Source organism: Manis pentadactyla, chromosome 10 (assembly GCF_030020395.1).
Source record: "Manis pentadactyla isolate mManPen7 chromosome 10, mManPen7.hap1, whole genome shotgun sequence".
NCBI classification, from domain to species: Eukaryota; Metazoa; Chordata; class Mammalia; order Pholidota; family Manidae; genus Manis; species Manis pentadactyla.
The window spans coordinates 68,379,415-68,405,896 of NC_080028.1; the positions used below are offsets into that span (position 1 = coordinate 68,379,415).

The 26,482-nt window shown below is 47.1% G+C and overlaps 1 protein-coding gene across 1 annotated transcript in view; it reads left to right on the forward strand.

Moving 5' to 3' along the window:
- The first annotated feature begins 1,069 nt into the window (after window positions 1-1,069).
- The window catches only part of LOC118928520 (FYVE, RhoGEF and PH domain-containing protein 5-like), a 368,415-nt gene continuing 343,002 nt past the window's right edge, over window positions 1,070-26,482 (forward strand). The window contains 5 exon segments of the mRNA XM_057487954.1: window positions 1,070-2,363; window positions 2,365-3,524; window positions 4,572-4,638; window positions 4,640-5,256; window positions 5,258-5,362. Coding sequence (XP_057343937.1) covers window positions 1,788-2,363; window positions 2,365-3,524; window positions 4,572-4,638; window positions 4,640-5,256; window positions 5,258-5,362 — 2,525 coding nt within the window. The 5' untranslated portion in view covers window positions 1,070-1,787.

Below are 26,482 nucleotides of genomic sequence, written 5' to 3' on the forward strand. Positions count from 1 at the left end.
GCTGCCCACCACTCGAAATGCAAGCAGTCTGAATTGTGAAGTACTGTTAAATATAAAATACACATGCGGGTTTGAGGACTTAGTATGAAAAAGAATGTCAAATATCTCATTAATAAGTTTCATACATTTATTACATGTTGATCCAAACGTGATTCATTGATTACATGATGCTGTCTGAAGGGATAAAATTCTGGTTATATAAAGTCAAAAAATGTATTGCTGAAATTAATTTCACTTGTTTCTTTTTTACTTTTTAACGTGGCTATGAGAAAAATTTAAATTACACATGTAATGATAAACGTGGCTCACATTGTATTTCTGTCAGACAGACGTATATTAGAGATGGCTGGGGCTAGGTGCTGCAGGGATTTAACTGGGAGTCAAATGCAGGGGGGAGAAGAGTTTGCTGATAGACCCCCAGGCCCTCTGCTCCATCTTGCTTCTGTCACACGCCAGGCTGGCATTCTGAGGCTGCTCTGTGTCAAACTCCAGCCCTAGTGGGGATGGAACTAGAGATGAGACTGGCTGAAGGGGAGACTCATGCATCCTAATCCATGGGCTGGGATGCCAGGCAGTGCTTTTGAAGCCAAGCTGTCAGGATGGAGTTGTATCCCTGGAAACTGGCATTCCTCACGCTGCCCACTGTGTGCCCAGGGGCTTGGAGGCACAGGCAGGAAGCATGGAGGTTAGGGCTCGCTTGTGGCAGGAGAGATGCTGACCTTGGAAGTGGGTGACCATTCCCTTGACTCTTCTACTTGTCCAGCTCCCTCCCAGCAAAATTCAGCTGAAATATCACCTTCTCCAAGAGGTGTTCCCTAGTCATGGCAACTCTTGCTTCTCTCACTCCGTTTGTACCACATCTATTATTCTGCCATGATCCTTGAGATCCATAGGGGAAGAGACTTTTGCAAATATCCACGTTGGGAAAGACCACATAATTTCTCCTGTGAAATTTGGATGCAGAGCAGTTAGCTGCATACCAGTCTTGAAGCACATAGAATTCAGAGAATCATACATCAGAAGAATCATACATCCCTGCCCAAACCTTTGATGTAGCATTCTTGAGGGAATGAGATAATGCCTATTGAGTCATATTATTCCAAGGGTCTGTGGTTCTGTCCTCCAGTTGTCCTCTTAGTCTTGTCTCCCTAAGTCAACTAGAGGTATTCTTCTCTTCTTGACCCTAGAAGACCGTACCATGTACAATGCTATGTGTTTACATAGTAGGTATGCAATGAATGACCTGTAGGATGAATATGAGCTCTGTGAGGACAGCAGGGGTGGTGACTGTCAAGTCCAGCACTGACTTGTGGGTACCAGGCACATAGAAATTATTTCATACGTAGATGTTGAAAGGCTGAGCACAATGACCTGGACACCTTTATTTGAGGGGTACAAGGTACCATTCATTTGGGTTTTGTTAGCTGGACTATGTATAGAAGAAAGGTCTGTTCACTTTGTTTACAGAAGGAATCTTTAGTGCGAGGTCAAGGAGTTTTAAAGATGACGGTGGAGGGCAGAAACCTGAGACAGAGCACAGTAGATTGGGTTCTCAAAGGTTGGGAAATCATCTTCTGTGTTCGCTCTCAAAAATGGGAAGTAGGAGACTCTGAGGGGAAATAAAGGTAACTCTACTTTTGTCTCCTTCTTTTCTCCATCTTCATCCCTTACATTCACCAAAACCACCAGTTGCTCCCAAGCCAAAGACTGCCAGTCCTCTCACGTTAGTAACAGCACCCAAATTTCCTTCGTCACCCCGGCCCGATAGTCCTCACAGTTCTAACTCCATGTCTAGGGGGCCAAAACCCCTCATTGCCCCTAAACCCAGGCTGGCCGCCCCCGACTATTGGAGAGCCAGCATCTACTTGATCAACAGCTTGAACAAGTGCAGCAACGGGAAGTTGGTGTGTGTGGACAGGGGGCTTTATGAAAAGCACCTGTCCAACCCGGAGTGCTCTGAATCCGAGGGGGATGAGGATTGCATCATGGTCCCTGGGGTTCCCCCAAAAGAGGATGAACCCAGGGATGGGGGCCCTGCAGAGAATGCAGTCATGATGCCTCTGGATGCCACTGGGGAAGAAGAGTGTCAGGAGGGAGGTGGGGAGTGTGACATGAAGGGAGCAGGAGCCGCTGAGGACGTCGCAGCCCCAGGTGACCTGGTTCTGAGTGGAGAGGGTGATGAAGCCCTCACTCCTGAGGACTGTGTCCCTGACCTGGGTGCAGAAGAGCAGAAGTTAGCAGTTGAGGAAGAAGTGCAGCTGGTAGAAGGACACAACATGGACAGCCTGGCAGACAGGAGCTCCTGGGATGGAGAGGCGGTGCTCCTGAGCTATATCATCCTGACTCACATTGATCTAGAAGATTCGCCAGCTCACTGGCGAGGAGCCCGGGTCCCCCGGGACACCCCCAGGGGCAGAAGAGGGTGGTGAGGAAGGCTGCACTCATGCAGAGCCAGGGACGCCAGACGAGTGCGTGGATTCAGACAGGCCAGCCCAGGGAGATGTTGAAGATGCCAGTGAGACCCCCTCAGAGAATGACGGATTGGTTGTGGGAAAACTAGAGGCAGAGATGGGCACACACAGCCCTCAAATCTCCAAGGAGTGTGAAAATGCCACAGGCAGCTGCAACCACAGTGATGAGGATGAACCACCTGACTGATGTGAGAAAACCAGCCAAAAAGAAATGGCAGCCACCCTGGACATGGGAGGAGACCCCTGGGAAGGTGAAGGCCCCATGCAGGAGGAACCTGCCGAGGACAGCTGCCAGATCATTCCTTTAGAGAATGAGTGTGTGGACAACTTTGTGACTTCACTCTCAGCAAGTCCCTATGAGTTCTTCCCAACCGAGAGCACCTCCTTCTGTAGCAAAATCTACTCCCCCTTTCTGGAGTCAGCAAAAGGCCTAGAGTCTGAGCAGGAAGCACAGCCAGGAGAATGTGCAGAGCAGGCCCCTGGGGCTGGGGCACAGCATGGACAGCGTGGCTCCCTGCAGGGTGGCACTGGGAAAGGCCCCTCTGTCCCTGATGTGGTGGTCATGCCAGAGGGCGAGGATGCTGCTGAGAACACAATCACCAGCCCCTATGAGATGGGAGTCAGCCTGCCATGTGGGGCTGACCCAGGGGAGGAAGAGAAGCTGAGCACACAGGCTGCCCAGGATGGTCACGGCACCAAAGAGGAGATGACCTCGGATGCTGAGGGTGGGCTGGCCGCCATTGACAGGAAGAACATGATCTCAAGGGCTAGGCCCCACTCCGGGAAGATGTCAGGCTATGTCCTGGAAACTGTCCCTGAAGAAACCGGGTCAGAAGCTGACTTGTCAGTCATTAGCATCAGAGGTGCCACCAAGAAGCACGAAAGAGTTTTGTCGTTGGAGGGGAAGCCGCTGGAAGCCGGCAGGGCCTTGCCAGCAATGCCCAGAGCCTTCACTTTGTACCCTCGGTCATTCTCCATGGAAAGCCGAGAGATTCCAGTCTCCTTGTCCCGGGAGCAGGACGCATCCAGCTTAGAGGACCGCAAGATCAAAAGGAGGGACGACACAAAGAAATAATCAATCTTCCCATGTTTTCTTCTGCCTGCTACTTCTATAGCTTTTCTTCTTCCTTCCTAATTACAATCCTTTAGTAGAATTCGTGCCTCATATCGAAAATTACCCAGTATCATAATTCTTCCAAGTGGTAAAGATACCTCGAGACAAATGTTGGGCATAGAAGCCACAGGGCATAAATCTGCAAAGAAGTAAAAAGCTAACCTTTTCAAAGAATATTGTTCTCTCTCACTTACCAAATTTACATTTCCCTGTATGGCCCCGGAAGATGGTTGGTTAGCCAGAGATGGTAAGGTTCCTCAAGGGAGGAACAACCTAAGACAGGCACAGTTGCAGGGGGACCATCAGGTGAGAAATTGGGGATCAACAGAGGTGAGGCTTAGAACCTCACTCCCCCTGTTTTGAGAGAAATCTTCTGCATCCGTGGATGTTTTGTTGCCCTTTTCTAGCTTGGATTAATACTTAGTCTATAGGCACAGACCTGATCATCTACATTTGCCCTCTTACAGCACTAAATTATGTTTTCTACCTTTATCTTGCATCTACCTACCACTTCAGCATTTTATTTAAAAAAAATATATGGGAGAAATGTGGGATTCACATATAAATCCAGTATAAAAATCAAATGGATAATCATATCTGACTTGATTGTTTATAGTTCATGATGCATGATCAAAACCGAAAGTTTCTGTGATATGACTGCCCTTGTACTGTTCACCATGTAAGAACTTATTCACTATGTAAGAATTTGTTCACCATGTATGAACTTGTTCATTATACTTTAGAAGTTTGGAGACTGTTGAGAATTAGGCTTGGGGTTGATTAATGATTGTGCATTGAGTCCCCTATACAGAATTTTATTGTTGTTAACAACCATTTGATCAATAAATATGAGAGATGCCCTCTCAAAAAAAAAAAAAAGCAGGAGGCACTTTATCCAACCCCATCTACAACTAGCTCTACTTCTGGATTTTTCAATCATATGAGACAATAAATTGTTTTTATAATTAAAAAAAATAAAATAAAAAGAGGGACGACAGCCTTTCATTGCCTGGTGTGATTGGCTCCTCTGGGAGCTTCTCCCACAGGTGGCACCCTCCCGTCCAGTGGCACCTCCGCACCATCTTCCTTGGTCGACATCCCACCCCATTTCGACCTGGACTGCATCACCGAAAAGCCCATCACGAAGAGCCCCCACTCCCTGCTGATAGAGAGTGAGCCCTTGGACAAGTACACCAAGAAGAAGAAGTCGTCCTTTAAGCAGTTCCTGGCACTGATGTTCAAAAAGAAGACAGAGAACAAAGTGCATGTGGATGTCAGCATGTCCTCTTCCAGGTCCTCTTCAGAATCCAGCTACCACAGGCCTTCCAGGCTTCTGGAAATTGACCGGAGGAGCCTCAGCAACTCGCCCCAGCTTTAGGCTCGGACTGGCAATCTCTGGGCCTCTGAGTCACCCTCCTCCCTCATCTTCTACAGGGACGGCAAGAGGAAAGGTGTCCCTTTCAGCAGGACGGTGTCCAGGGTGGAGTCCTTCAAAGACCAATCCCAGCCCCTCTTTCTGCCCTTGCCTCTGACCAAGCCACGGTCCATCTCATTCCCCAACGCTGACACTTCAGACTATGAGGACATTCCAGCCATGAACTCGGACTATGAGAATATCCAGATTCTGCCCTGGAGGCCTGCAAGGGCTGGGACGTTTACAAAGCTGTTTGAAGAGCAGAGCCCTGTCCATAGCCAATGAAAACGATGGCTACGTGGACATGAGCAGCTTCAACGCCTTCGAGAGCAAACAGCAGAGCATAGACCAGGATGCAGAAAGGTACTGTGAAGTTCTGTTTTCTTTGTTGTTGGGCAGGTGTAACTATCTGAGTGGCAAGCTCAGGTGCAGGGGACAGAGTGGACTTGCTTTTCAACCTTAGGCTCTATTCCTTTCTAGCTGTGTGACTTGGGTGAGTGGCTTTACCTCCCAGAGCCTCAGTTACTGCATCTGTGAAGTGGGGTTCATGCTCCCTCACAGAGGGTTTGAGAAGATCCGAGTAGATAATTTCTGTAAAAGTGTTATCTAAAATGCCAAATGTGGTACAAATGTAAGCATTTGTGTGGGATTGATGGGGTTAATACATGATTCAAGTAATATAGAAATCAAATGTATAAGTACACATGACTTGATTGTTTTTCCCACATACTCTGTTGATGTGTAATCAAGGACAGAGAGTGATGAGAACCAAAGCAGTTCTCATGGCTCGGAGCCGCCTTCACACAGTTTTGGTATCCTTGAGAAGCGTCACGTCCTTGGGCTAGACTCAAGGCCGGATAATGATGTTTGAGTTCACTGCAAGTTCATTTGCTTAGTAAATAGGAGGAGTGCCTTTTCGGCATTGCTCTTGCGCTGTTATGCCTTGAGTGCCCTGGCTGGCCCTTTCAGATCTTCAATATCTCATCGAGTCTCCTCCCTTGTCTGCGACTCAGAAGCAGGGAGGGGGCCGACAATTTGTATTTCCATTATTTAGGGAACATTTCTCATCTCCTAGGTAGATGGCTTTGCCACTCCCCTCTGGGAAAGTCACCAAGAGAGAATGTTCTGGAACCTTGCCAAGCTAAATATCTTTCACCATCAGGAAAATACCCTAAATTGAGATTGATACCTTTTTATTGTGTAAACACACACTCTATTCAAGGGAATGAGAAGCAGCAATTTATTTAAATTGTTTGAAAAGCTAAGGTTGCCCTGAGCTAAATTTCTGAATAGAGGTCTTCAGGAGGTGCACCCAAGCTGATTTTTTTTTTTTTTGACTCATTCAGCCTGGTTATAGGAGCGGAACACTGAAATTACTGACAATAGCAGGGATTTTCTGACCCCACCATCCCAAGACTGACTGAATGCCTCTACTGATCATCCCAAATGGATAATTACCAGATCTTCCTATTCCTCGTACGTTGTGTATGCATCTTAAAGGCAATGCTGTTCAGCCTCCACCACGGATGCTCTTTGGGGGCGCCTGATCTGAGTGAGTGAAAGCCAAACGGTGGTGATTTTAAAGGGTAGCCTGATTCTTTCCCCCATGTCAGCATCATCACCTACTCCCACACAGGCTGTTCCTCCTAAGAATTCCCAGGGCATCTGCAGTAATGGATAGAAAAGAATGATTTGCAATTAGCATTAGCACTTGCTGGAATATAGGTGCTAAGAAGTGTTTGTATGGTTTATTCTCCTGAGTTTTTTTTTACCTGGTTCGGCACCCTGGCTGCATCTGCTCCCCGCTGAAAGGGCTGCAGCAAAGGTAAACACCAGCCCTGCTGGAGGGGTGAGTTTAACTTGGGGAATGTGGACATGTGCAGACTCTAAGGGGGTGAGAGCAGTGCTGCTGACAGTTTATTGCATTAGTAGTTAGCAGCAGGGTTTGACAAGACCCAACCCTAGCTGGGCGCCTGCTAGCACTGATGAAAATGGAACCAGCTCCAAAACCAAACTCTCCAGGCTGGAAAAGACCTCCTCCAGCATATGGCCAAACTTCCCATCTCTAACACCGCCTGGGCTTGAATTCCTCAAGCTATGGGGAACTCACCACCTCCCACAGCTGCCTCATCTGTTGCTAGTATTCCGATGAAGTTTTTCCTTCCAACCCAGGCAAAAGCTGTCTCCCTGAAATATTCCTGCCCCTTCTCACGCTGGCTCTTCCCTCTCAGTCAGGCTAGGGAGCTCATTTCCAGTTTTGAAGGACAACCCTTTAGAAATTGAAATCTGGTTCTGTAGAGTCACCAAATTTTATAGCAGGAAGGGAACTTTGACAACCTTGGATCCTGTTACAGAGGAGGGAACGGAGGCACAGAGAGGAAAAGGGACTTGCCTAAGGCTTCTCAGGGATTTAGTGGAGAAATCAGTGCTAGGACTCAGATTTCCTGACACCTGGTTCAGGCGTTTGCAGTGAATTACCCTGAGATGTCAGGTCTGCTTGTTCAGGCCCTGCACTGCACAGCCCCAGGGCCACACCCTCTTTCAGTCAAGCCCCTGCGCTGTTTGACTGTCCAAATTAACATGACAATAAAGGAATAAAATACTCAAGAAAATGCTAATGCCACCATATCTTGACACTTACTGTGTGCCAGGCACTGGGCTAGTTCTTCCCTTATGTTACCTCTTGGACATCAAACAGTGAGCAAAGCTTTCTCTGTCTTTCTGCATGAAAGAGGTGCAAGCAAATGGGGAGAAAAATCCCTGCTTTGGGCTGGAACAGGTCTGAGCAAGGGAGGTTTCAGACACATCAAGCTGAGCATGAGGGACCTCCATAAGGCTGGCGGCCCTACTGCTTCTTCGCCGGAATGGGGACTTGGAGAATTAGGTGGCTTTAGGTTGGATGGGATGGAATAAGAGGATGGGGAGGCAGTTCTCTTTCCTCTTTCTGCTACTTGTCCTGCCCCACACCTTGCTTCACGTGAGGCTCAGAGGCAGAAGCTAAAATAAACATCAACAGCCCTGAAATAGGGCAAGACAGGGCATGGGGAAACCTGGATTCAAAGACCTCATGGTCACTGACTTGCTGTGGGGTCTTGGAAAAGGCTAGGACACAGTTTGCTCATCTGTAAAATGGTGAATTAGAGCACATCTCTAGTTCTCAGTAGCAGTTTGCTTTTCCTGGACCACCTTTGCCATTTCTGTTTGACCACATGTACTATCACTGTTTTCTTCAATGCAGTCCATCTTTTTTACTTAAAAATATTCAGGAAAGAAATTTTATGTCACTGTTGGGAAGTGGAAAAAACACTCTCTGTTGTACAAATAAGATACAGAGAAAAAAAATAAGCAGGGTAAATTCTCAGTTGAGGTTATTACTTGCCAAGACTGTGAGCTGGAAGCCTGAGCCCTTTGTTAAGCAGGGAGCGGTGTTAAAGACATCCTGGCACAGTACAGAGGCCTTTTTGGTGTAATCAGAAGGACTCAAAAGGATTGAAAAGGGACTAACTCTTTTGTGGTGTGATTCAGTGTTATTTAAATCCAAGTCCTTTTTCCACTCAAAGTACCTCCCTTCAAGAAACTGTATATAATAGAGTTCAGAGAGTCCTTGGAGACCCCTGAGGTGGAGCAGCAGCTCAGGGGCTTGGTGGATAATGATAAAGGTTCTTCTATGAAGTTACTTCCTTTGAAAACTGTGCACACAGATAACATTTTAGGGCTGCAATGATATTCTTATTGACAGTCTTCTATCTTATAAAATTGGACTCTTCTATCTTACATACACCTTTCCCATGGTATGCAGAAAAGGTTTTATCACTCTTTAGGTTAAAGGCTACCCCCAAAGCATTCTTTTTTTCTTTTTTTCTTGAATTGACCTTCATGCAAAAAACAAAAAAAAGCTGGAGAAATGTGGTCCAATCCTCTTACTTTTTTCAAGCAGGATGTTTAGGTCATCAGTCAGTACTCATGGTTGGGGGAACCTAGTCTTTACTTCTGAATATCCCATGATACCTCAGTATGTTGGTTATGCAGTAGGAGCTTAATAAATGCATGTTGCTGAACAGGGGTTTTATGATCCCATGCAAGCTGGTGGTTTTGAGCTTCACCAAAGCTCAATCTGAGGGGCTGAATCTGTCTTTGGCAAGACAGTGCTAGGTGTTAGCATCCATTTACTAAATTCCCATTTGAAGCGAAACACTGCACCATCCGGTTTGTCCTAAGATTCTCATTGAGATTCCCATAATTGTGTGGGGTTTTTTTTTCATTATGATGAGTCTAGTTTAATCACTCAGCACTATACACCAACACAGATCCCTGATGCCACTTATCCCCATCCCATTATGAAAATATCCAAACTTACAGGAAAGTTGAGTTGTTAAAGCAAATGCCCATATACCCACCACCTAGATTCACCATGAGTATGTTGACCCACTGTTTTTATCCTCATCTCTCTCTAGCATTCTTTCCAACCACTAAGGCATATTGTTTTTGATGCCTTTTTGGTGGCTTTTTATGTTCAGAGACGAGAACACTGCAGCCCAGGGAGAGCCTATGAGAGTGTGCTGGCTGAGCACACAGGCTTTCGCCAAGCTGCCTGGGTTTTTAGACTGCACTCCACCACTTACTCTCTGTGTGACATGGGACAAGTTACGTACCTCTTTGTGCCTCTGTTTCTCTACCTGCAAAGGGCAATGATAATAGCGCCTGCCTCATAATGTTTTTAAGGCCAAATGAGTTAATATAGCACATAGTGAAATCATCAGTAAGTCTTAGCTGTTATTAAGTGACATGATCAAGGTCACATAGCAATGGATGCAGGATTTGAATTTGATTCCAGAGGTGTCATGGAGAATCTGGTCCTTTCACTGTGGGAGTCTCTCCCCTTCCTGTGACTGTTCTGCATGTGTTTTATTCAGTGTGCAGGACATCACATCAGCAAAACTGGGACCACAAACTTGCAAGCTTCAGCTGTTGAGGGTGGTGTCAGCGTTACCTCGAACTCCCACAGTGGGGTCATGGCTGCTGACAACAAGCTGAGTGAGACTGATTTGGAGTCATTCACAGCATCTTACACCAAAAACAGCAGTATCAGGAACTTTATGATTCTGTAACCATAGTAGGACAAATGCCTATCTCTGTGACCCAGACTATAGCTGTTATTTCTCTTATAATTCACAATTAGTTAGACATAGGAGGAGTTTCCATGCCCCATTCCAGGTGAGAAAACTGAGGCCCAGTGAAGTGAAATAAACTTTCCTCTGTTGCACAGGTAGTAAGTGGCCAAACTAAGATTCGAACCCAAGTCTCTCTGACTCAGTCCACTCTTTCCACTACTACATGTTTCCTGTGATTGAAAAGTGCCATGTTTTCTGGTGGTCTTTGTCCAGCAGCTGCAGAGTGTCTGCCTCGCAGAAGACAGGCCAGCACAGCCACCTCCATTGCTTTGCTTGTTGGCCCAGAGGGCTCAAGGAAGGGTGGAAGGAGGCTTTGCTTTCCTAATGGCTGCTGGCTGGTTTGTGCATCCATTGACAGCTCATCAGGAAGACTGGCAGGCTTTCTTGGAATTGCTAATGAGCTACTCAGACAACTTTCCCTCCCCCAGGGCCATGGTGGGGGACCCTTGCCCTCCTTTGGGCAGCTGTGCCTGCAGAGCCACCAGGAGCTCTGGCTTTGGAGTAGGCCATATGTTTGGGATCATACTGCTCATAAAGGGAGCTTCAGATGGCTCAGCCCACCCAAGAGCTGGAGTTCAGGAGTGCTTGTGTCTTCCACGGAGAGCTCTGGAAGGTGGAGCTCCAACATTTCATGACTCTCTTCTCCCAGCCCAGGGTCCTTACAGAGCTGTTTATTGTTGGAATGCAACTCAAATTACACGCTTAACAGTTTGTTGATTGGCCTAAAATTGTATAGCCTGCTAGAGGATAAGGAGTGAAAAGATCCAGGTAACCCCAGTGATTTGGCTAACTGATAGGTGCCATTGGTGAAATGAGTATTTCTGGTAAGGAGTTGCACCAAGTGAAGTGTGGAAGGAGAGAGAGGTGGACCAGGTACCATCACTGACCTTATAGTTGGGAAGTAGGAAAAGCACTCAGACTCAAGTCCCTGAAATGCCAGGTATCAAATGCTTAGGACCTGAAGAGCAGGCATCCAAAGGAGGGCGATGGCACCATGGATGAGGTGGCATTTGAATGGACACTGAAGGAAAAGTAGGATTTTGACATATGGAGGTAGGAGAAAGGTCTATGTGAGAACATGTAGAGAAACGTAGTACTGTGGTTTTAGCAGGTAAAGCTGCAATGAAAATGACCTAATCTTGGTTCATAAGGTACCTTGATATCTTTATTTTGGCAGATCTTTATTTTCCCATCCTCTATAGACATAGAGACTATAGGAAGCAGTTGGGTTGAAAAGCTCTAAGGACTAAACTCAAACACCACTTTTTTCTAATTCTAGTTCTTACAGTAGAATGCTGCCCCAGCTCACACGGTGCACTCACCCTGCCAACATTTGTTCAGCATCTACATGTCAGCCACTAGTCCAGGCACCAGCGGGATGAAGGTGCCTGCCCTCACGATGCCTTTCTGGCTGGCGGGGCGGAAGGCTGGTGGAGGCCGCTGGGACCTAGTGTGATGCAGGCTTTGGTAAAGGCCCATCCAGACAGTTCTGGAGGAGAGGCAGCGGGGAGCCTTTTGACTATCTGGGGGACACTGAGGCAGGTACTGCCAGTGGAACAGGAGTTCACAATGGAGACAGACAGTCTAGGAGGAGCACGAAGTGTGAGTCTGGGAGTCAGAAAGGATAGTGATGTATTCAGATGGAGCTCAGTGCACCATCTGGGGGATGAAGCTGGAGAGGCACACTTGTTGGCCGGGCCTCAGCTTGCCTTGTACACCAGCCTACTGAGTCAGGCCGTTCCCTCTGGGGCTGGGGAGGCCCTGGGGGGCTTTCAGCAGGGGTGTGTGTGGCAGGGAGGGGGACTGGCACCAGCCGCTCCTTGGCCGGTGGAGAGCAGAGGGGCTGGAGAGTTGGGAAGCAGGGAGATTAGCCCAGAGGCCATTGCAACAGCTCCTCCAGAGACAATGAGGACTGAGCAGGGCTGTGGCAGGTGGCAGGTGCTTCCAGAATGTGCACAGCAGCCCAGTACTGCAGTACTGAGCAAGTCCAGGGCTAGCTGGGTCTGCCTTTGCTTTTCTCTTTTTGTCCTTTCATTTCTGTTACAGTCTGTCCAGTCCCAAATACGTAAAAGATCTGAGTGGGTTTCCAGTAAAAGACACAGCAAGAAACAGTAAGAATTCAGTCCTGAAAATAAACTGGAAGGACACAAGTCATAACAAAATGGAAGGTGGGTAATGGAATGGGCAGTCAGACCAAGGACAGCAGCTGCAATTAAAATTTGGAAATGCAACCCCGAATCAGGCCTAAGAGCCCCTTCCTCCCTCCCATCCCCAATCCCTAGCACACCGCTCGCATCCTTAGAATGTCATAAATATTTTGCTGAAGAGATTCCCTGAGAGAGAGAATGAAACCTGACTTATATTTTTTACAACCGTAGACAGTGGTGCAGCAACAAATATATGCATAATTGTAAAACAAAGGTGATTTACAGCAGCTCTAAGTCCTTGGGTGGGTGTACGGTGGAGCCTCAACCGAGCCTCCTGCTGACTGATGCCACTGGTGTTGAGAGCTGCCGTGGCTGGAGTTTTGGCACATTTTAGCCATGGCATTCATTCATATCTTCATATCTGCCTGTAAACTGGGAGCCTTCCTGTTATTATGTATTTGATAAATTAACTCATGCAGAGCTTTCATTAAGTTTCAGTGAAAGGACCTAGAAATGCCATAAAAATTATTGTCATCTCAAAACCATCACATTCCTAATGTGTGGCTGTGCTTCTTTTTGAAACTGACTGATGAGAATATTCACTTTTTAATTTTCTGACTAAAGACCATCTGCAGCTGTTTCTTTCAGCAGTAATTTTTAATTAAATGCAGTAAAATTTTCAGGGAAGGACCCTAATAAGAAAATCATGTCAGAAACATACTTACTGTAACATTTACTAGTGTGATATTAAGGCCCCCAACTTTTTTTTTTCCCTTGAATAGCTGTAATATAGCTGACATCCTGATTAAGTGTTAATCACAATGCAGTTTTACCTTCATAAAGTCAGGGTATCCCCCTGTGGGAGGTGTGAAAATAATTCTCACTAATAGAAGACAGTCTTGTTGCATGAGTTCTTTGGTGAAATGTCAGCAGCAGGTCTTCTTGGCCAGCTGTGCCCCAGTGGAGGAGTGAGGACTTTGTTCCAGCCTGGGTTTGGATGGGGCTTGATTCCCTGGGCCTCACCCGCTCCTCCCCACCTCAGGGTTGGGCATGAGCTCATCACACACAGGATGCAGCCAGAGAGAAAAATCATCTCTGTATTTGTACGTTTCTTCAGTGTATCTGCATCAAGTGCCTACTGTGTGCCAGGCGTGGTTCTGTGAGCTTTGGCTACAGGAGGGAACAGACGGATTAGGTCCCTGCTCTGGCAGAGCTAATATCCCCCTGCGGAGAGGCAGACAGTGAACATACTAATAAGTAAATGAGATAATCATAGACAAACAGGTCATTCTTTTGTGGTGAGATGATTCTTTTGTGGAAAAGAAAAAGGAATGTGGTAGAAAGTGACTGGTGGAAGGGACATTTTAGGGTGGTCGGGGAAGGCTTCTTTAGGGAGGTGACATCTGATTGAAACCTGAATGATGATCAGACATCATCAAGGGGAAGGGCATTGCAGGCAGAGAGAACATCAGGGACAAAGGCCCCGAGGCTGGAGGCCTCTGTGGGGTTTGTGGGGGGGGGCCTGGAGGCCAGCATGGCTAGAGTACAGAATGCCATAGAGAATGATGGGGTGTGGGGTGGCAGGGCCTTTGTGAAGTTTTTGATTTTACTTTAATAGGCACCATTGGATGGAAGCGTTAGGATCCAAAAATGTTTAAATGATCTGAACTCTCCGGACCATTTCATAGGACTCATACATTTAGTATCAGCTCAACAAATAACTTGAAAATGCAGCAGAGTATTTGTTGATACTCAGAACGGTTCTGGAAGCATAAATTAGAGGTTTGAATTTGGTCCCAGCTCTGTCCCTGGTTAGGTGAATTTTGGGATCCGGGTCTCAGGTCCCTGTCCCCGCCGTGACTGCTCTGGAATGGCTTAGAGACAGTGGTTCTAATGCTCCATCTGATTGCTCTTTCCAGAAGAGGGTGGTGGCCCAGGGAACTGAGAGGAGACTGACCCAGCCACATCAGAGGAGGGGAAGAAGGTGATAAGAGTGGGAGGTTCTTGGAAATGAATGTGCAGCCTTTGGACTTGTATTCCCTTGGTGAACTAATTTGATCTGTGAGCCACAGGGAGCTATTGAAGGTTTTAGAGCAAGGGAGCAACACGATCGGCTAGTGCTCTAGCACAGTCATTGCCAGCTGTGTGGGGTGGAATGGAAGAAAAGAAGCCAGCCCAGGGAGGTGTGTAAATGCCCAGGGACCTGGGTATGGCAACAGGTTCCAGCATCTTCATTTCTGTACTGTGATGGCCTCCCAGCTGCAGCTATTGCAGTCACGCAGAGCAGAATAAACCAGACCTCTGGCTACGCTGCAGCTCCCCAGCAGAGGGGTTCTCAGGGTGGTTAATGGCATTTAGGTGGCATGGGTGACAGAACCAGAGAGGCAGCATGGTGTGGCAAGAAGAGAGAATGAGCTCAAGCCTGGCTCTGCCCCTTAACCTTGTCATCTGATCTGAGCCTCAGTTTCCTCGCCTGTTGAAGGAGCACAGTGTGCCCTTCATCACTGAGGTGACATGAGGAGGCAGAGATAATGCCCGTTATAAGGGCTTTGCCAGGTATTAAAAAATCACACTGTCAGTCCTGGACTTGCTGCAGGGAGCTGAAGTGAACATACACGGCTATGCACTACAGCACATGAGGCTTTATGGAGTGTTCAGTGTATGCCAGGCACTGCCTTACACCCTTTGTATGTATTAACTCAGTTAATCTGAAAAACCACCTTGCCACAAAGATACTTCTTAAAAAATCTATACTCAGCAGATGACAAAACTAAGGTTAAAGAAGTTAAGTAAAGGGCCCAAGGTCACACAGCTGGTCAGTGACAGAGCCAGGATTTTAGCCCAGGCAGCTTCCAGCACTTGTGCTCTCACTTATGCTGTGAGGTTTGTTCTCACTTGTGCACATCATTTCATTTAATTTGCTGAATGCCCCTTTGGGAATAGTCACTCAGTTTTGCTTTTTACTAGAAGAGGAAGCTGAGGTTCAGAGTAGTGACAGGACTTGTTAGCCAATAAATGACAGATCTAGGACCAGAAGGAGGGTGTCTCTAGGTATAGGTTCTTCCCTCTGCTGGTTCACCTCCTTTGAGAACTTCCCAGCTGGAATTGGCCTTCTAGGTGTCAAAGGTGAGGACATACAGTGGGGTCTGAATCTTCAGAATGGAAACGTCCTTGTTATAGGCATTCAGAATGGTCAGCATATAATGACCGTCCACTTGCTTAGATCCACATGGCCAGGGGATGATGTAAAAATTATAAGCAGAGAGAACAGCGCATACTCTTGCACTGAAAATCAAAAGGATGATATTATGCAGGAGGTTGACACTTCCTTAGATTGCCTGGCTAGGCTCAGCAAGGGCCCTTGGGGAATTTATCGTCCATGCTCACGATTCTCCAGGTCAACAGGACAAAGAACTCATAATAATTTCTGTGTGATGAATTAATGTGTTTCATCTGGCTCCTTGAGGATGCCCCAACACTTTCCAGCCTCTGAGAGATGAAGGCAGACACTGAGTCATGTGTCAGGGAATTCTGAGCCTGCAGCTGTGAACTGCAGTGTTTCCCTGTCTTAGGCCTGTGTCTGGCTGTTTTTCTGCAAGATGAATGTCTCAGGGTTGCGATTGTTTTGAGGGATGATGTGGCTGGTCTCTGTGTAAACAGACCCATCCTCTCTGTGCATGGGTTGGCCTGAAGCCCCGGATGGAACCCAAGAGAAGTTTTCTCCAGATCAAGGCATGACCCAAACACTTGAAAATTCAGGCTTGCTTGTATAATTTTAATTAAGAAAACAACACACATGCACACACACAGTCCTGCCTTACAGAATCTGCTCTGATGCCTTAAGTTCTTCTCTACTCTATTATGATGAGGTGTTCTCCCCCTGAGAGATGTGTCCAAATGGGATGTCCTGTGAGACGGTGAGCTCACCATCATGGTCAGTGATTTAGCACACGTGGAGTGGATACCAGAATCTATCAGGAGCCGGTTGTGATTTGCCCAGGCAAGGAATTCTGAGCTCTTGGGATCATTTTTGACTGGGCAGATGGAGTTCTGAGAAGGTAGGTCGGCTGCTGTAGGCACCACCTCAGCCCCTGAAAGGTGTCCAGCACCTGAGGCTGGAGAAGCCCCAGAAGACTTTAGGAAGAAATCAACATCCAGAAGATGCCCCCCGGCACAGTGAAACATATCTTTCATGCCTAAAGCCCACTGCATCTGAATCCTAAAGTACTGAAATGCTGAAAGGCTTCCCTGCAGAGAAGGCAGCACTCAGAGGGGTGGTAGTCCCTGGGCTCTGCCTGCCTCGGGCGAGGGCAGATGTCCCCCTTCTGGAGACAGGGGCCTGGCCACATTGAAGAAGATGGGCAGATTGGTTAGTTGGGGCTCCTTGGGGGCTCCCTCATACATTTAATCTCAGTGGTTTCCAAAGGTTCTGTTGCAGCAGGAACCATTTTAAGTGAAATCTTACTTGGAACCCCCATGTAGAAGGCAAGGTTTGTTACTCAAATTCTCTCCAATTTTTAATACTTCACAGGAAAACGAATGAGATTTTCATGATGAATGGAAACCATGGAAATTGAGAGTTAGGGATGGTGGTGCTGTTCTTACAGCCTAAGGAGGGGCAACGATTATGCCAAGTGTTATATTGTGGGGGCTAAGAGCATGTTTTCTAGAGCAGGTGGCTGGGTTCTCATCCCAGTTACTAGCTGTGTGTCCTTGGGAAAATTACTCAGCCTCTCTGTGCTTTTGCCATCTCACCTGTAAAAACAGGGAAGCAAACACTACATACTTCACCTCAAGAGGTTGTGAGGTTTGAATGAGCATTTGCAAGGAATGTAGCTGGGGTGCGGTGCATTGTGGATGCCCAGCACTTTAGCTGTCGTTACTAACACTGTAGCAGTGTCTGTGTCCCGGAAAGTCAAAGCAGACGTTTGTGACTCTTTGCCCATGGGAGCCTAGGGTTTCTGAGGAATGCAGTTTGAAAACCCCACTTCATCTCATACAGTCTGGGCAGGCTTCTTTTAATAAGTGTATGTTTCAGGTGTACATATTTATAAGTCTTTTTCACCAATAATTTAATCAGTGGTTTACAAAACCCTGTGCCCTCAGATACAGTAGGGAAGGTGGAGAAATGGTGGTTTCTGCTTATCTTTAAAAAACGGGCCTTTGTTATTTGAGTAGGAAAATGTGTCAGGTTATAAAACAGTTTAGGGGTAAATAACGGTTTGATCATTAACTCCTAAATTTGTGAAAAACCCCTCACAAGGGGTTTTACAAGAATGGACATGAAATGAATGACATGAATGGGGAAAGGCAGCAATACTCAGTAGGTTCCCCCACCTATGAATATTTTATATACATCAGTACTTGATGTATATTATTTCACTGATTATTACCCCCATTTTATACTTGAGAAAACTGATGCTTCAAGGTACAGTGGGGCAGAGGCAGGACACAGACAGGGTCTGAGAGCTGAACATAGCGCCAGGACCTGCAGGGAAGGCACAGGCAGGCAGTTCCTGGCTCCGCTGAGCAGTGTGCTCCTGTAGGACATGCCTCGCCCTAGGAAGCTGTGATTCACCCTCAGGAGCCATCCTGGGGAGTCCTCTGCGGCCCAGAAAGCTAGACTAGAAAACCCAGAAAGCTCCAAAAGTCATGAAATGTTGATGTGGCAGCCATATACTTGTGCTCTACACTTCACAGTAGCTGCATTGATTCTCCCAACAACCACCGTTCAGAGCAGGCAAGACACTGATTCAAAGCCAAAGTTAAGCAAAGACCTTCTGAAGCAAATTTTTCTTGTTTTTTATTTAAGAAGGAGAATAGGATTAGTGAGGCAGAGTTATTTTCTGTGTGGGGCCTCAGGAAAGCCATTTTCCTGGAAAGCTCCTCCATTTCCTCACTGTACAATGGGGATAAGAAGTGGTGGCAGGTATCTAATGGCTAACAGTACCCCATGCCGAGGGCCTGGTGTGAAATAGGTTCTCAGTGACTCTAACTGTGGTTATTGCTCTGATTGTACCTATTATGAAGAAAGGGTCTGGGGAAGTACAGCAGGAGAAGGTCCCTATAGACAGAGGATTGGGAAAACACCAGGGGAGGGGTGATGAGGAGCAGGAAGATAACTGGAGGCTGAAGGAGGTTTATCCACTCACATAGCCTGCAAGTGGCAGTTGCACATAAGAACTCAGGTGTCTGCTGCAAAGCACCATACCAGGGATTTAGGTGAGCAAAGCTGGGCCCTGGGACTGAACTGGGCTGGGTGTGGTGGGTCCTGAGCAATACCTGGAGCTGCTCTGGGTGATGATAGAAGAAAGGAGGGTGATGTCATGCTGCTAGAGATTGTTCTGGACCTGTGCTCTCCTCCCAGGAAGCTCCTTGTAGATATTGCATCTGATTTATAGGGAGGTCCCTGGTCCAAACGCAAGTTCCCTTGCAGGCCTGAGGCCAGAGGTCCAGGCTGGGTTCAGAGCTGTGGAGTGAGTCAGTGCCTTAACGGGGATCAGAGTTTAAGTGGCTACTCAGTCATTGGTATGAGGAATCCCCCTGCTGCCCTTCCACCCCCAAAGTTCCATTAGTGCTCTGGGTGCCTGGGCAACAGGAGAATTGAGGCAGGTTGATATGAAATGCCTGATTGCACAGTTAATTATTTAAATTCAACTGTGCTAAGCACTCCAAAGAAGTACAGGCAGTTTTAAGAGCTTCTAACAGGTGCCCTGACCTGTTTGTGGCTGAGAAAGACCTCTGAGAAAATGAGACTGAACTTAGCCTTGAATATGATGAAGAATTAACTGGGTGGAGGGAGTTTAGACAGAGAGAGCAGGTCAGGAAGGACCCTGTGAGAAAGGTACATTGTTCCCACTTTACAAATGAGGAGACTGAGCCTCAGAGCAGGGATGTGACTTTCCTAAGGCCACATGGGTATCAAGAGGAGATGCTGGGATTTACATGCAGATCTGTCAGACTCCAAAGCCTAAGGCAGGAAGCCTGAGCAGGCTGTGGTGGCATCCTAGTGCCTGGGGCCAAAGCCCTTCCTTCCCCCTCATAAAGATGGGACTCCACACACTCCCTATACCCAGGGGCTCACCACCACCAGCTCCTTCTGCTCTCATTTGCTCTGTGCCTCTCCTGCCCTGGATTCACCGTGTGACCCGGGTCCCTGTTTCAACAGCTGTGCAATGAGAGTACCAGGCAACAGACTTTCTCAGGCTCCAGACAGTCTGGGATTTTACTACATATAATTCTGACCTTGGGAAACATTCATGAGCCTCATGTCTAGAAGGAAATACACAAATCAATTGAAGGAGCATTCACTGAGCATCGACTCCATGCCAGTAAGATTGGGAGCTGGGGGAATCACAGATGGAGCTCAGACTTCAGGTCTTGGTGGGCGGCAGATCCATAAAGAGCTAACTGGATGCTATTATAGGTACAACAGGAAAATGAACCATATTGTGGCCACACAGAAGGAGTGGTCAAGAAAAGGCTTCCCTGACAAGTTTGCAGGGTTCCAGTTGGACATTTGACCTGGGCTTGAAGGGCAAGTGAGAGTCTGCAAAGTGAAGAAGCCTGGGAAGGGCATTCGGAACAGAAGAGACGGCAGGCACACAGTTGTAAAGGGCCAGTGGTGTGCAAAGACTGAGGGCAAGTACACGGTGGCCAGACTGTATGTGGCAGCGGGTGACGAAAGTGAGAGTTTAAAGCTACCAGCCTGGGTGAGTGCAGAGGCTGATGGTGCAGGTCAGGTGCAGGGGACTCCCAGGCCTGGGCTCTCCCTGCCCTTGTTTCCTTCATCAGATCAGCCCCTGCCATTTTTCAGCCTCCATTGAAATTATCTGGATTATGTGAGCTTCGCCCATCATAAAAGGAGAATGTGTGGCTGTAACAGCGTCTTTTGAGGCTGGGGTCTGGTCTGCCAGTTATTGCTGGAGAGACAGGTACTCAGCACACAGAGCTTCATTCTCAAGTTGCTTCTGATCTGCAATGCCCTGGTGACAGGCATAAACTGGAGTCCTTTGAATAGGCCAATTAGAGCTAATTGCTGGAGCAGGGGGTGGGGGAATGTATTTAGGTGGCTTTGGCCCACGGACTAGCCTTCTCTAGGTTGTAGCTTTTCAGAATCCTGGTCTCTGAGTCAACATCTGCTTGTCCCATTCCTACCTCTTTGGCCAAAGGAGCAGCTGGATGTCGTATAAATAAAGTCCAGCCTGGGTGGACTCCTCTCCTCCCAGATAGATGGAGGCAGGCTGGGAACTGCTTGTGGTCTCTATTTGAATCACCATGTCTAGAATGATTATGGTCATTCATTAAAGGTTTTCATTGTGTTCCATGGTTCAGGGTTGGGCTTAGAGCCCTGAGTCTCCCTCTGAGAGCAAGAAAACTGTCCTGGAACATTTGGAATCTTTTGCTGTGTAATCTTTTTGCTGTGTTCTGCTTTCTGGGCCTCAGTTTCCCCATTTTCAAAACGAAGGATTCAGGGAAGTGATTTCTGAGATGACGTATTAGTTTTGTATTGCTGCTGTAGCAGTTTACTACCCACTTCTATTGGCTTAAAACAACATCCATTTTCTAAGTCACAGTTCTGGAGGTTAGAAGTCCAGTGGGCTGGGCTGGGTACACTGCTTAGGGTCTCACAAGGTTGAAACTGAGGTATCAGCTGGCTTGGGTTTTTATCCAGAGGCTGAGAGGGAGAATTCGCTTCCAAGTGCATTCAGGTTGTTGGCCCACTTCAGTTCCACACAGGACTGGGGCTCTATTTCCTTGCTGGCTGTTGGTGGGAACTGCTTTTTGCTCCTGGAAGCTGCCTGCATTCTGTCTCGTGCTTTCCTTGGGGTCCCTGGAAGAAGTAGAGTCTTTCTCACACTTTGAATCTCTGACTCCAACCAGAGAAAGCTTTGTTTTAAAGACCAGTGTAATTTGATTGGCCCACCCAGATAATTCACGATAATCTCCCCATTATAACATCTGTCACTGTAAATATACCTGCAAAATATATTTTGCCATGTAATGCACAGTTTACATTCATAGGTTCCACGATTAGGGTGTAGACATTTTTAGGGCTGTTACTCTGTCTACAATAGTCTGCCCTCTGACCTCCCAAGATTCATGTCTATCCCAGATGAAGAATTCACTCCAAGTCCCCAAAGGTCACATCCCAGCATCAGCTCAACATCAGCCCAGAAATCCTAGATCTCATGTCTAAACCATCTCATAGGGATTGGTGAGGCTCATCCAGCCTGGGGTGTAGTTCCCCTCCATTTGTACACATGGGAACACACAGACAGAAATTATCTGCCCCCAGATACATGGTGGGACCAGTTACAGACATCCTGCTCAAACAGGGAGAAAATGGAAAACAGAGTTAGCCGACGCTGAGGGGGAGTCATACATATGCCTCTCCCAAAACTGTGGAGAAAAAACACAACAGAACCAGCCGCCTAGCCCCTCCTCACCTCTGCAGAGACTGGTGAATATATTCTGGCCTTATCTTTGGGATTTTGGGAAAAACATTTGCACAGCTTTGTATCAGTTAGCTAGAAGCAGTAGAGAATGTGGTTGAGATACAGCAGAAAAGGATTTAGGTAGGACTTAAGATTGATGTTTGCTAAGAAAAGAGATTCTTAGAACCCAGAAAGGAAAAGCATGTGTTTCCAGCACCTTCCCTTCACTTTTCTCACCAGGAAGTGAGAAATGCAGATTTTTTACATTAGGTCTCCCACTTAGGAGCTAGGTGGAATTAGGGAATTCATTTCACCTTCCTGAGCCTTGGTCTCCTCCAGTGTAAAGTGGAGATAGTACTGCACACCCCATGGACTTGTGCATATCCAGTGGGAATAATATGTGAAGTGTTTTACAGATCTGGAACTGTTTGCAAGTAGTAGCTGTGTTTGTGTTCTGAGCCCTTCTGTGCCCACCCAGGGAGGCCCCAGGAGGTTTGTCTGCCATGGCACCTTCTCCTCCTCCTTTGGAATATCGCCCCCCATGCTAATTGGGTTAACTGACAAGTATCTAGAGGACAAGGGGGCAGGATCCTATCTTGGGGGGCACAGCATGAGGTGCAGGAGGTCACTAAAATGGCCAGAACTCTAGACACAGGGGAAACCATGGTGTTGGGATGGTCCTCTGAGAGATAAATTTGACCAGTCCATTTTGGTTCAAAAACCACTTTTAAAATGTTTTAAAAAAGGCAACATGCACTCAAAAAATTTAGATCTGCAGGGAAAAAATCAAATTTTGCATGATTAAACTCTTGTTCTCCAGCCCCTTCCCAGGTGTTTATGTGTGTTCAAACACACAGTGATACACAACATACACACATACATATTCATCTCCTGACCCTCGACTTTTTCTAAAATAAGTGGAAGAGTATTGCATATGCTCTTCTGGACCTTGCTCTAATCACTGTAGACATTGTCCCCATTCAAGGCACATAGATCTGCCCCAATTATTATTATTTTTTGTATCATTAATATACAATACATGAGCAACATTGTGGTTACTAGATTCCCCCCATTATCAAGTCCCCCCCACATACCCCATTACAGTCACTGTCCATCAGCATAGTAAGATGCTATAGACTCACTACTTGTCTTCTCTGTGTTGTACAGCCCTTCCTGTCCCCCCCTACATTATGTGTGCTAATTGTAATGCCCCTTTTCCCCCTTATCCCTCCCTTCCCACCCATCCTCCCCAGTAACTTTCCCTTTGGTAACTGTTAGTCCATTCTTGGGTTCTGTGATTCTGCTGCTGTTTTGTTCCTTCAGTTTTTTTCTTTGTTCTTATACTCCACAGATGAGTGAAATCATTTGATACTTGTCTTTCTCCTCCTGGCTTATTTCACTGAGCATAATACCCTCTAGCTCCATCCATGTTGTTGCAAATGGTAGGATCTGTTTTCTTCTTATGACTGAATAATATTCCATTGTGCATATATACCACATCTTCTTTACCCATTCATCTACTGATGGACACTTAGGTTGCTTCCATTTCTTGGTTATTGTAAATACTGTTGTGTAAACACAGGGGTGCATGTCTTTTTGAAATGGGTCTGCTGCATTCTTAGGGTAAATTCCTAGGAGTGGAATTCCTGGGTCAAATGGTATTTCTATTTTTAGTTTTTTGACGAACCTCCATACTGCTTTCCACAATGGTTGGACTAGTTTACATTCCCACCAGCAGTGTAGGAGGGTTCCCCTTTCTCTGTATTCTTGCCAGCATTTGTTGTTCTACCCCCATTATTTTTAATAAATGCAAAGAATTCCCATATCTAGTTACCTACTGATAGATAGCTAGGTTGTTTCCACTCTTATGTTCTTCTGCAAATGCTAAAATTAATAACTTTATACATACATTTGCGCATATTTACAAATATATCTGAAAGTTACAAAACAAAGACAATGCCACCATGTGAACATTATCGCTGTTAGCATTGGGTTGTATTTAATCTTTCTTTGTGTGACTGTATCTACGGGTTACTTAACATGGATACAGTTGTCATGTTGTGCATAAAATCCCTTATGTTGCTTATTTTATTTAACCAGATATTATATTTGCCTATGTTATTAAATGACTTACTAAATTAATAAAAATTAGCATGAGAGTATCTCCACGAGGCTTTGCAGATACAGCAGCCCTGACGGACCACACATATTCCATTTGAGTGTTTGTGTCCAAATTAATGTACTCATTCCCTTGTGTATTTTGGGTGTTTGTAATACCTTGCATTGTAAAGAATGCTCAGGTGGACATGTCTCTAATTAAAGCTTTTTCAGCATTTGGGTTTATTTCCATAGGAGAGGTGGCAGTGGGAAAAGGGACTCCATGTTTCTCTCCAATGGGGCTGCACCCATAATCACCTGGGACTGCTCAGGGAGTCCCATTAAAACACAAACTGTGGTGTGGCCAAGAGGCAGTGGGGAATAATGGTAACACCTGCTAGTAAAAGCCAAGACAGTGAGATTACAGAGGGAAGGTGGTATGTATACAGAGTTAATGATTGCCAACGTTTGGGCAAGCTGGTGTGCGGGCACTTGCAGAGCACCAGGGTCCACGGGGTTGATCTTGTTTGCTCTGCCCTGATTGATATCAAATTAGGGATGGCTATTGTGTAGAGATGGGTTGGTGTGAATAATTCAAGATTCTCAGACTCTAAAAGGACTGTTGGAGGGAAGGAGAGGCTCAGTTAAGGAGAAGATGTATTTTTTTAAAGGATAAGATTTCAGAAAAGATACAGAAAAAGTCAAACACCAAAGGACATGGGTATAATTGACAGTTGTCCATTCTCCCTTATCTGGAGAGGACAGCAGGGGGGCCTCTGTGGATCTGGGTGCTTGAGGAAGTGCTGTCATCAGGCAGCGCTGACGCCATGGGTCTGATGGAGGGCTACCTGGCCCACAGCAGTCCTCTCCTGCTTGCCTCCCCAGCTCCTAGTCACTGCAGAGTGCTCAGGAGCTCCCCACCTGGTGCAGTGTGCCGGGTCCCAGACCCTGGCTCTCTGCAGTACTTTTTCCCCAAAGAGGTCTCAGGCAATTGCTAAAATCCAGGCATTTGGCTTCCATCTCTTCTTGGCATAGTGCTCAGCCTGACAGCTAAGTTGGGTGTGCTTTTTTCCTGGGAAGGCATCCCGAATTGGGGAGCTTAGCTCTCTGGATCCCAGAGAAATATAACTATATGTCCCCATGTTGATCCAGCAGTGTTCCTGGCCGGGCCCCTGTTGCCCTGTAAGGAGTCCGAGGGGAGCAGCTCCGTCGCCCACAGACCTCAGGATCACAGCCATCCCTCCTCCCTCAGTATGCCACCAGCTGCTGCCTGGCAGCTGGAAACAGCTTTCTGGGAGCACCGGGCACTTTTCACAGTGGGTGCTTCTCTGATCACCTAGCAGAGCAGGTAGGCAGATCTCAGGAAGTCCACCTAGCCAGGGGGTTTGTGAGGCCCCCACAGCCTTTCCTCAGCCAGGCTCTTCCCGGCAGGGCCCCAGAGTCTACCTCCAGGCTGTGCCAGCTTGCTGGGACCCATTCCTCTTAATCTCTCTCTGCTCCTCTTCCATCCATCAAGCAGAATGCTTTCTGGTCCCCTGACAACATCCTGAGCTATCTGGCTTCCCTGACTTGTTCACGCTCTCCTTTATGCCCAGGTACTCGGTTCCTCTTTCTGCAGGTTCCAAGGCTTCCCAGTGACACTGTTTGGTCCATTTTAAGTACCACCTTCTCCTTGAAGCCTTCATCACATCTTCTGGCTATTAGTGGTACCTGATGTCATCTGAATTTTCCCAGCAGTTTATCTGTCCTCCTCCTCTGGCCCCTGGGACTCGGGCCGCCTTCCCTGTGCTGTGGCTGTGTGCACAGCATGGTGCGTAGTTTCCCCACTAGACCAGACCCCTAGTGAGCAGGCTTTCCTCTCACCACATTCCCTCCCTGTCTAGAAGGGGCACCGCATGTGCATACCTGTGTGTGGATGTGAAACAGGGTGGTGGTCGGTGGGCAGGCACATGGGTAGGCGGCTGGACAGGAGAGGGGGTGGCACACACTGGTCCCATGGACTGTGGTGTCTGTGGTGTCATCTTACCCAAGACTGATTGACCCAGGTCAGCCCCTGCTGGGTTCCTCCCCACCATCTCCCTCCCCACTATGAAGATAGAATGCAAATATATTTTTAAGAGTTTGTTATATTTGTCAAATGAATTTGATGTTTCTTGTTCTTAATTTAAAAATCCTGAGAGCAGAATACTTAGTATTTCTTCAAGACAAATAGAATCTACAGTGAGCTGCCTTTTCCTCATGTTCGACATCTTGCCTGATTGGTTTTTGTCCTTTGTAGACTCGGGCTCTCCGTGAAAGCAAGGGTCCTCATCCTAAACTCAGCACAGCACCCACCACACAGCAGAGTCTCTGGAAATCCTGAACTAAATTGCACGGTGGCTGAGCCGAGGAGCCCTTGCGCCTCTGCCGCTTGGAGAGGGCCCTGTAGGTGTGCTAAAGGGGGTTCTCAGCTGGGCAGAAGAGTGAGGCTGGTGTGCCTACCAGATGTCCCCTCTGCTGTGCCCGCCCCCTTTAGTCTTGCAGTCTGGGACCAGGCTCCCCTCTCCCTCTGCAGAGGCTCCCCTGGGGGCTAGCACTGACTCAGACCTGGTTGCAGATGGCCCTCCCCACTAGGGCTGTGCAGTAGGCATC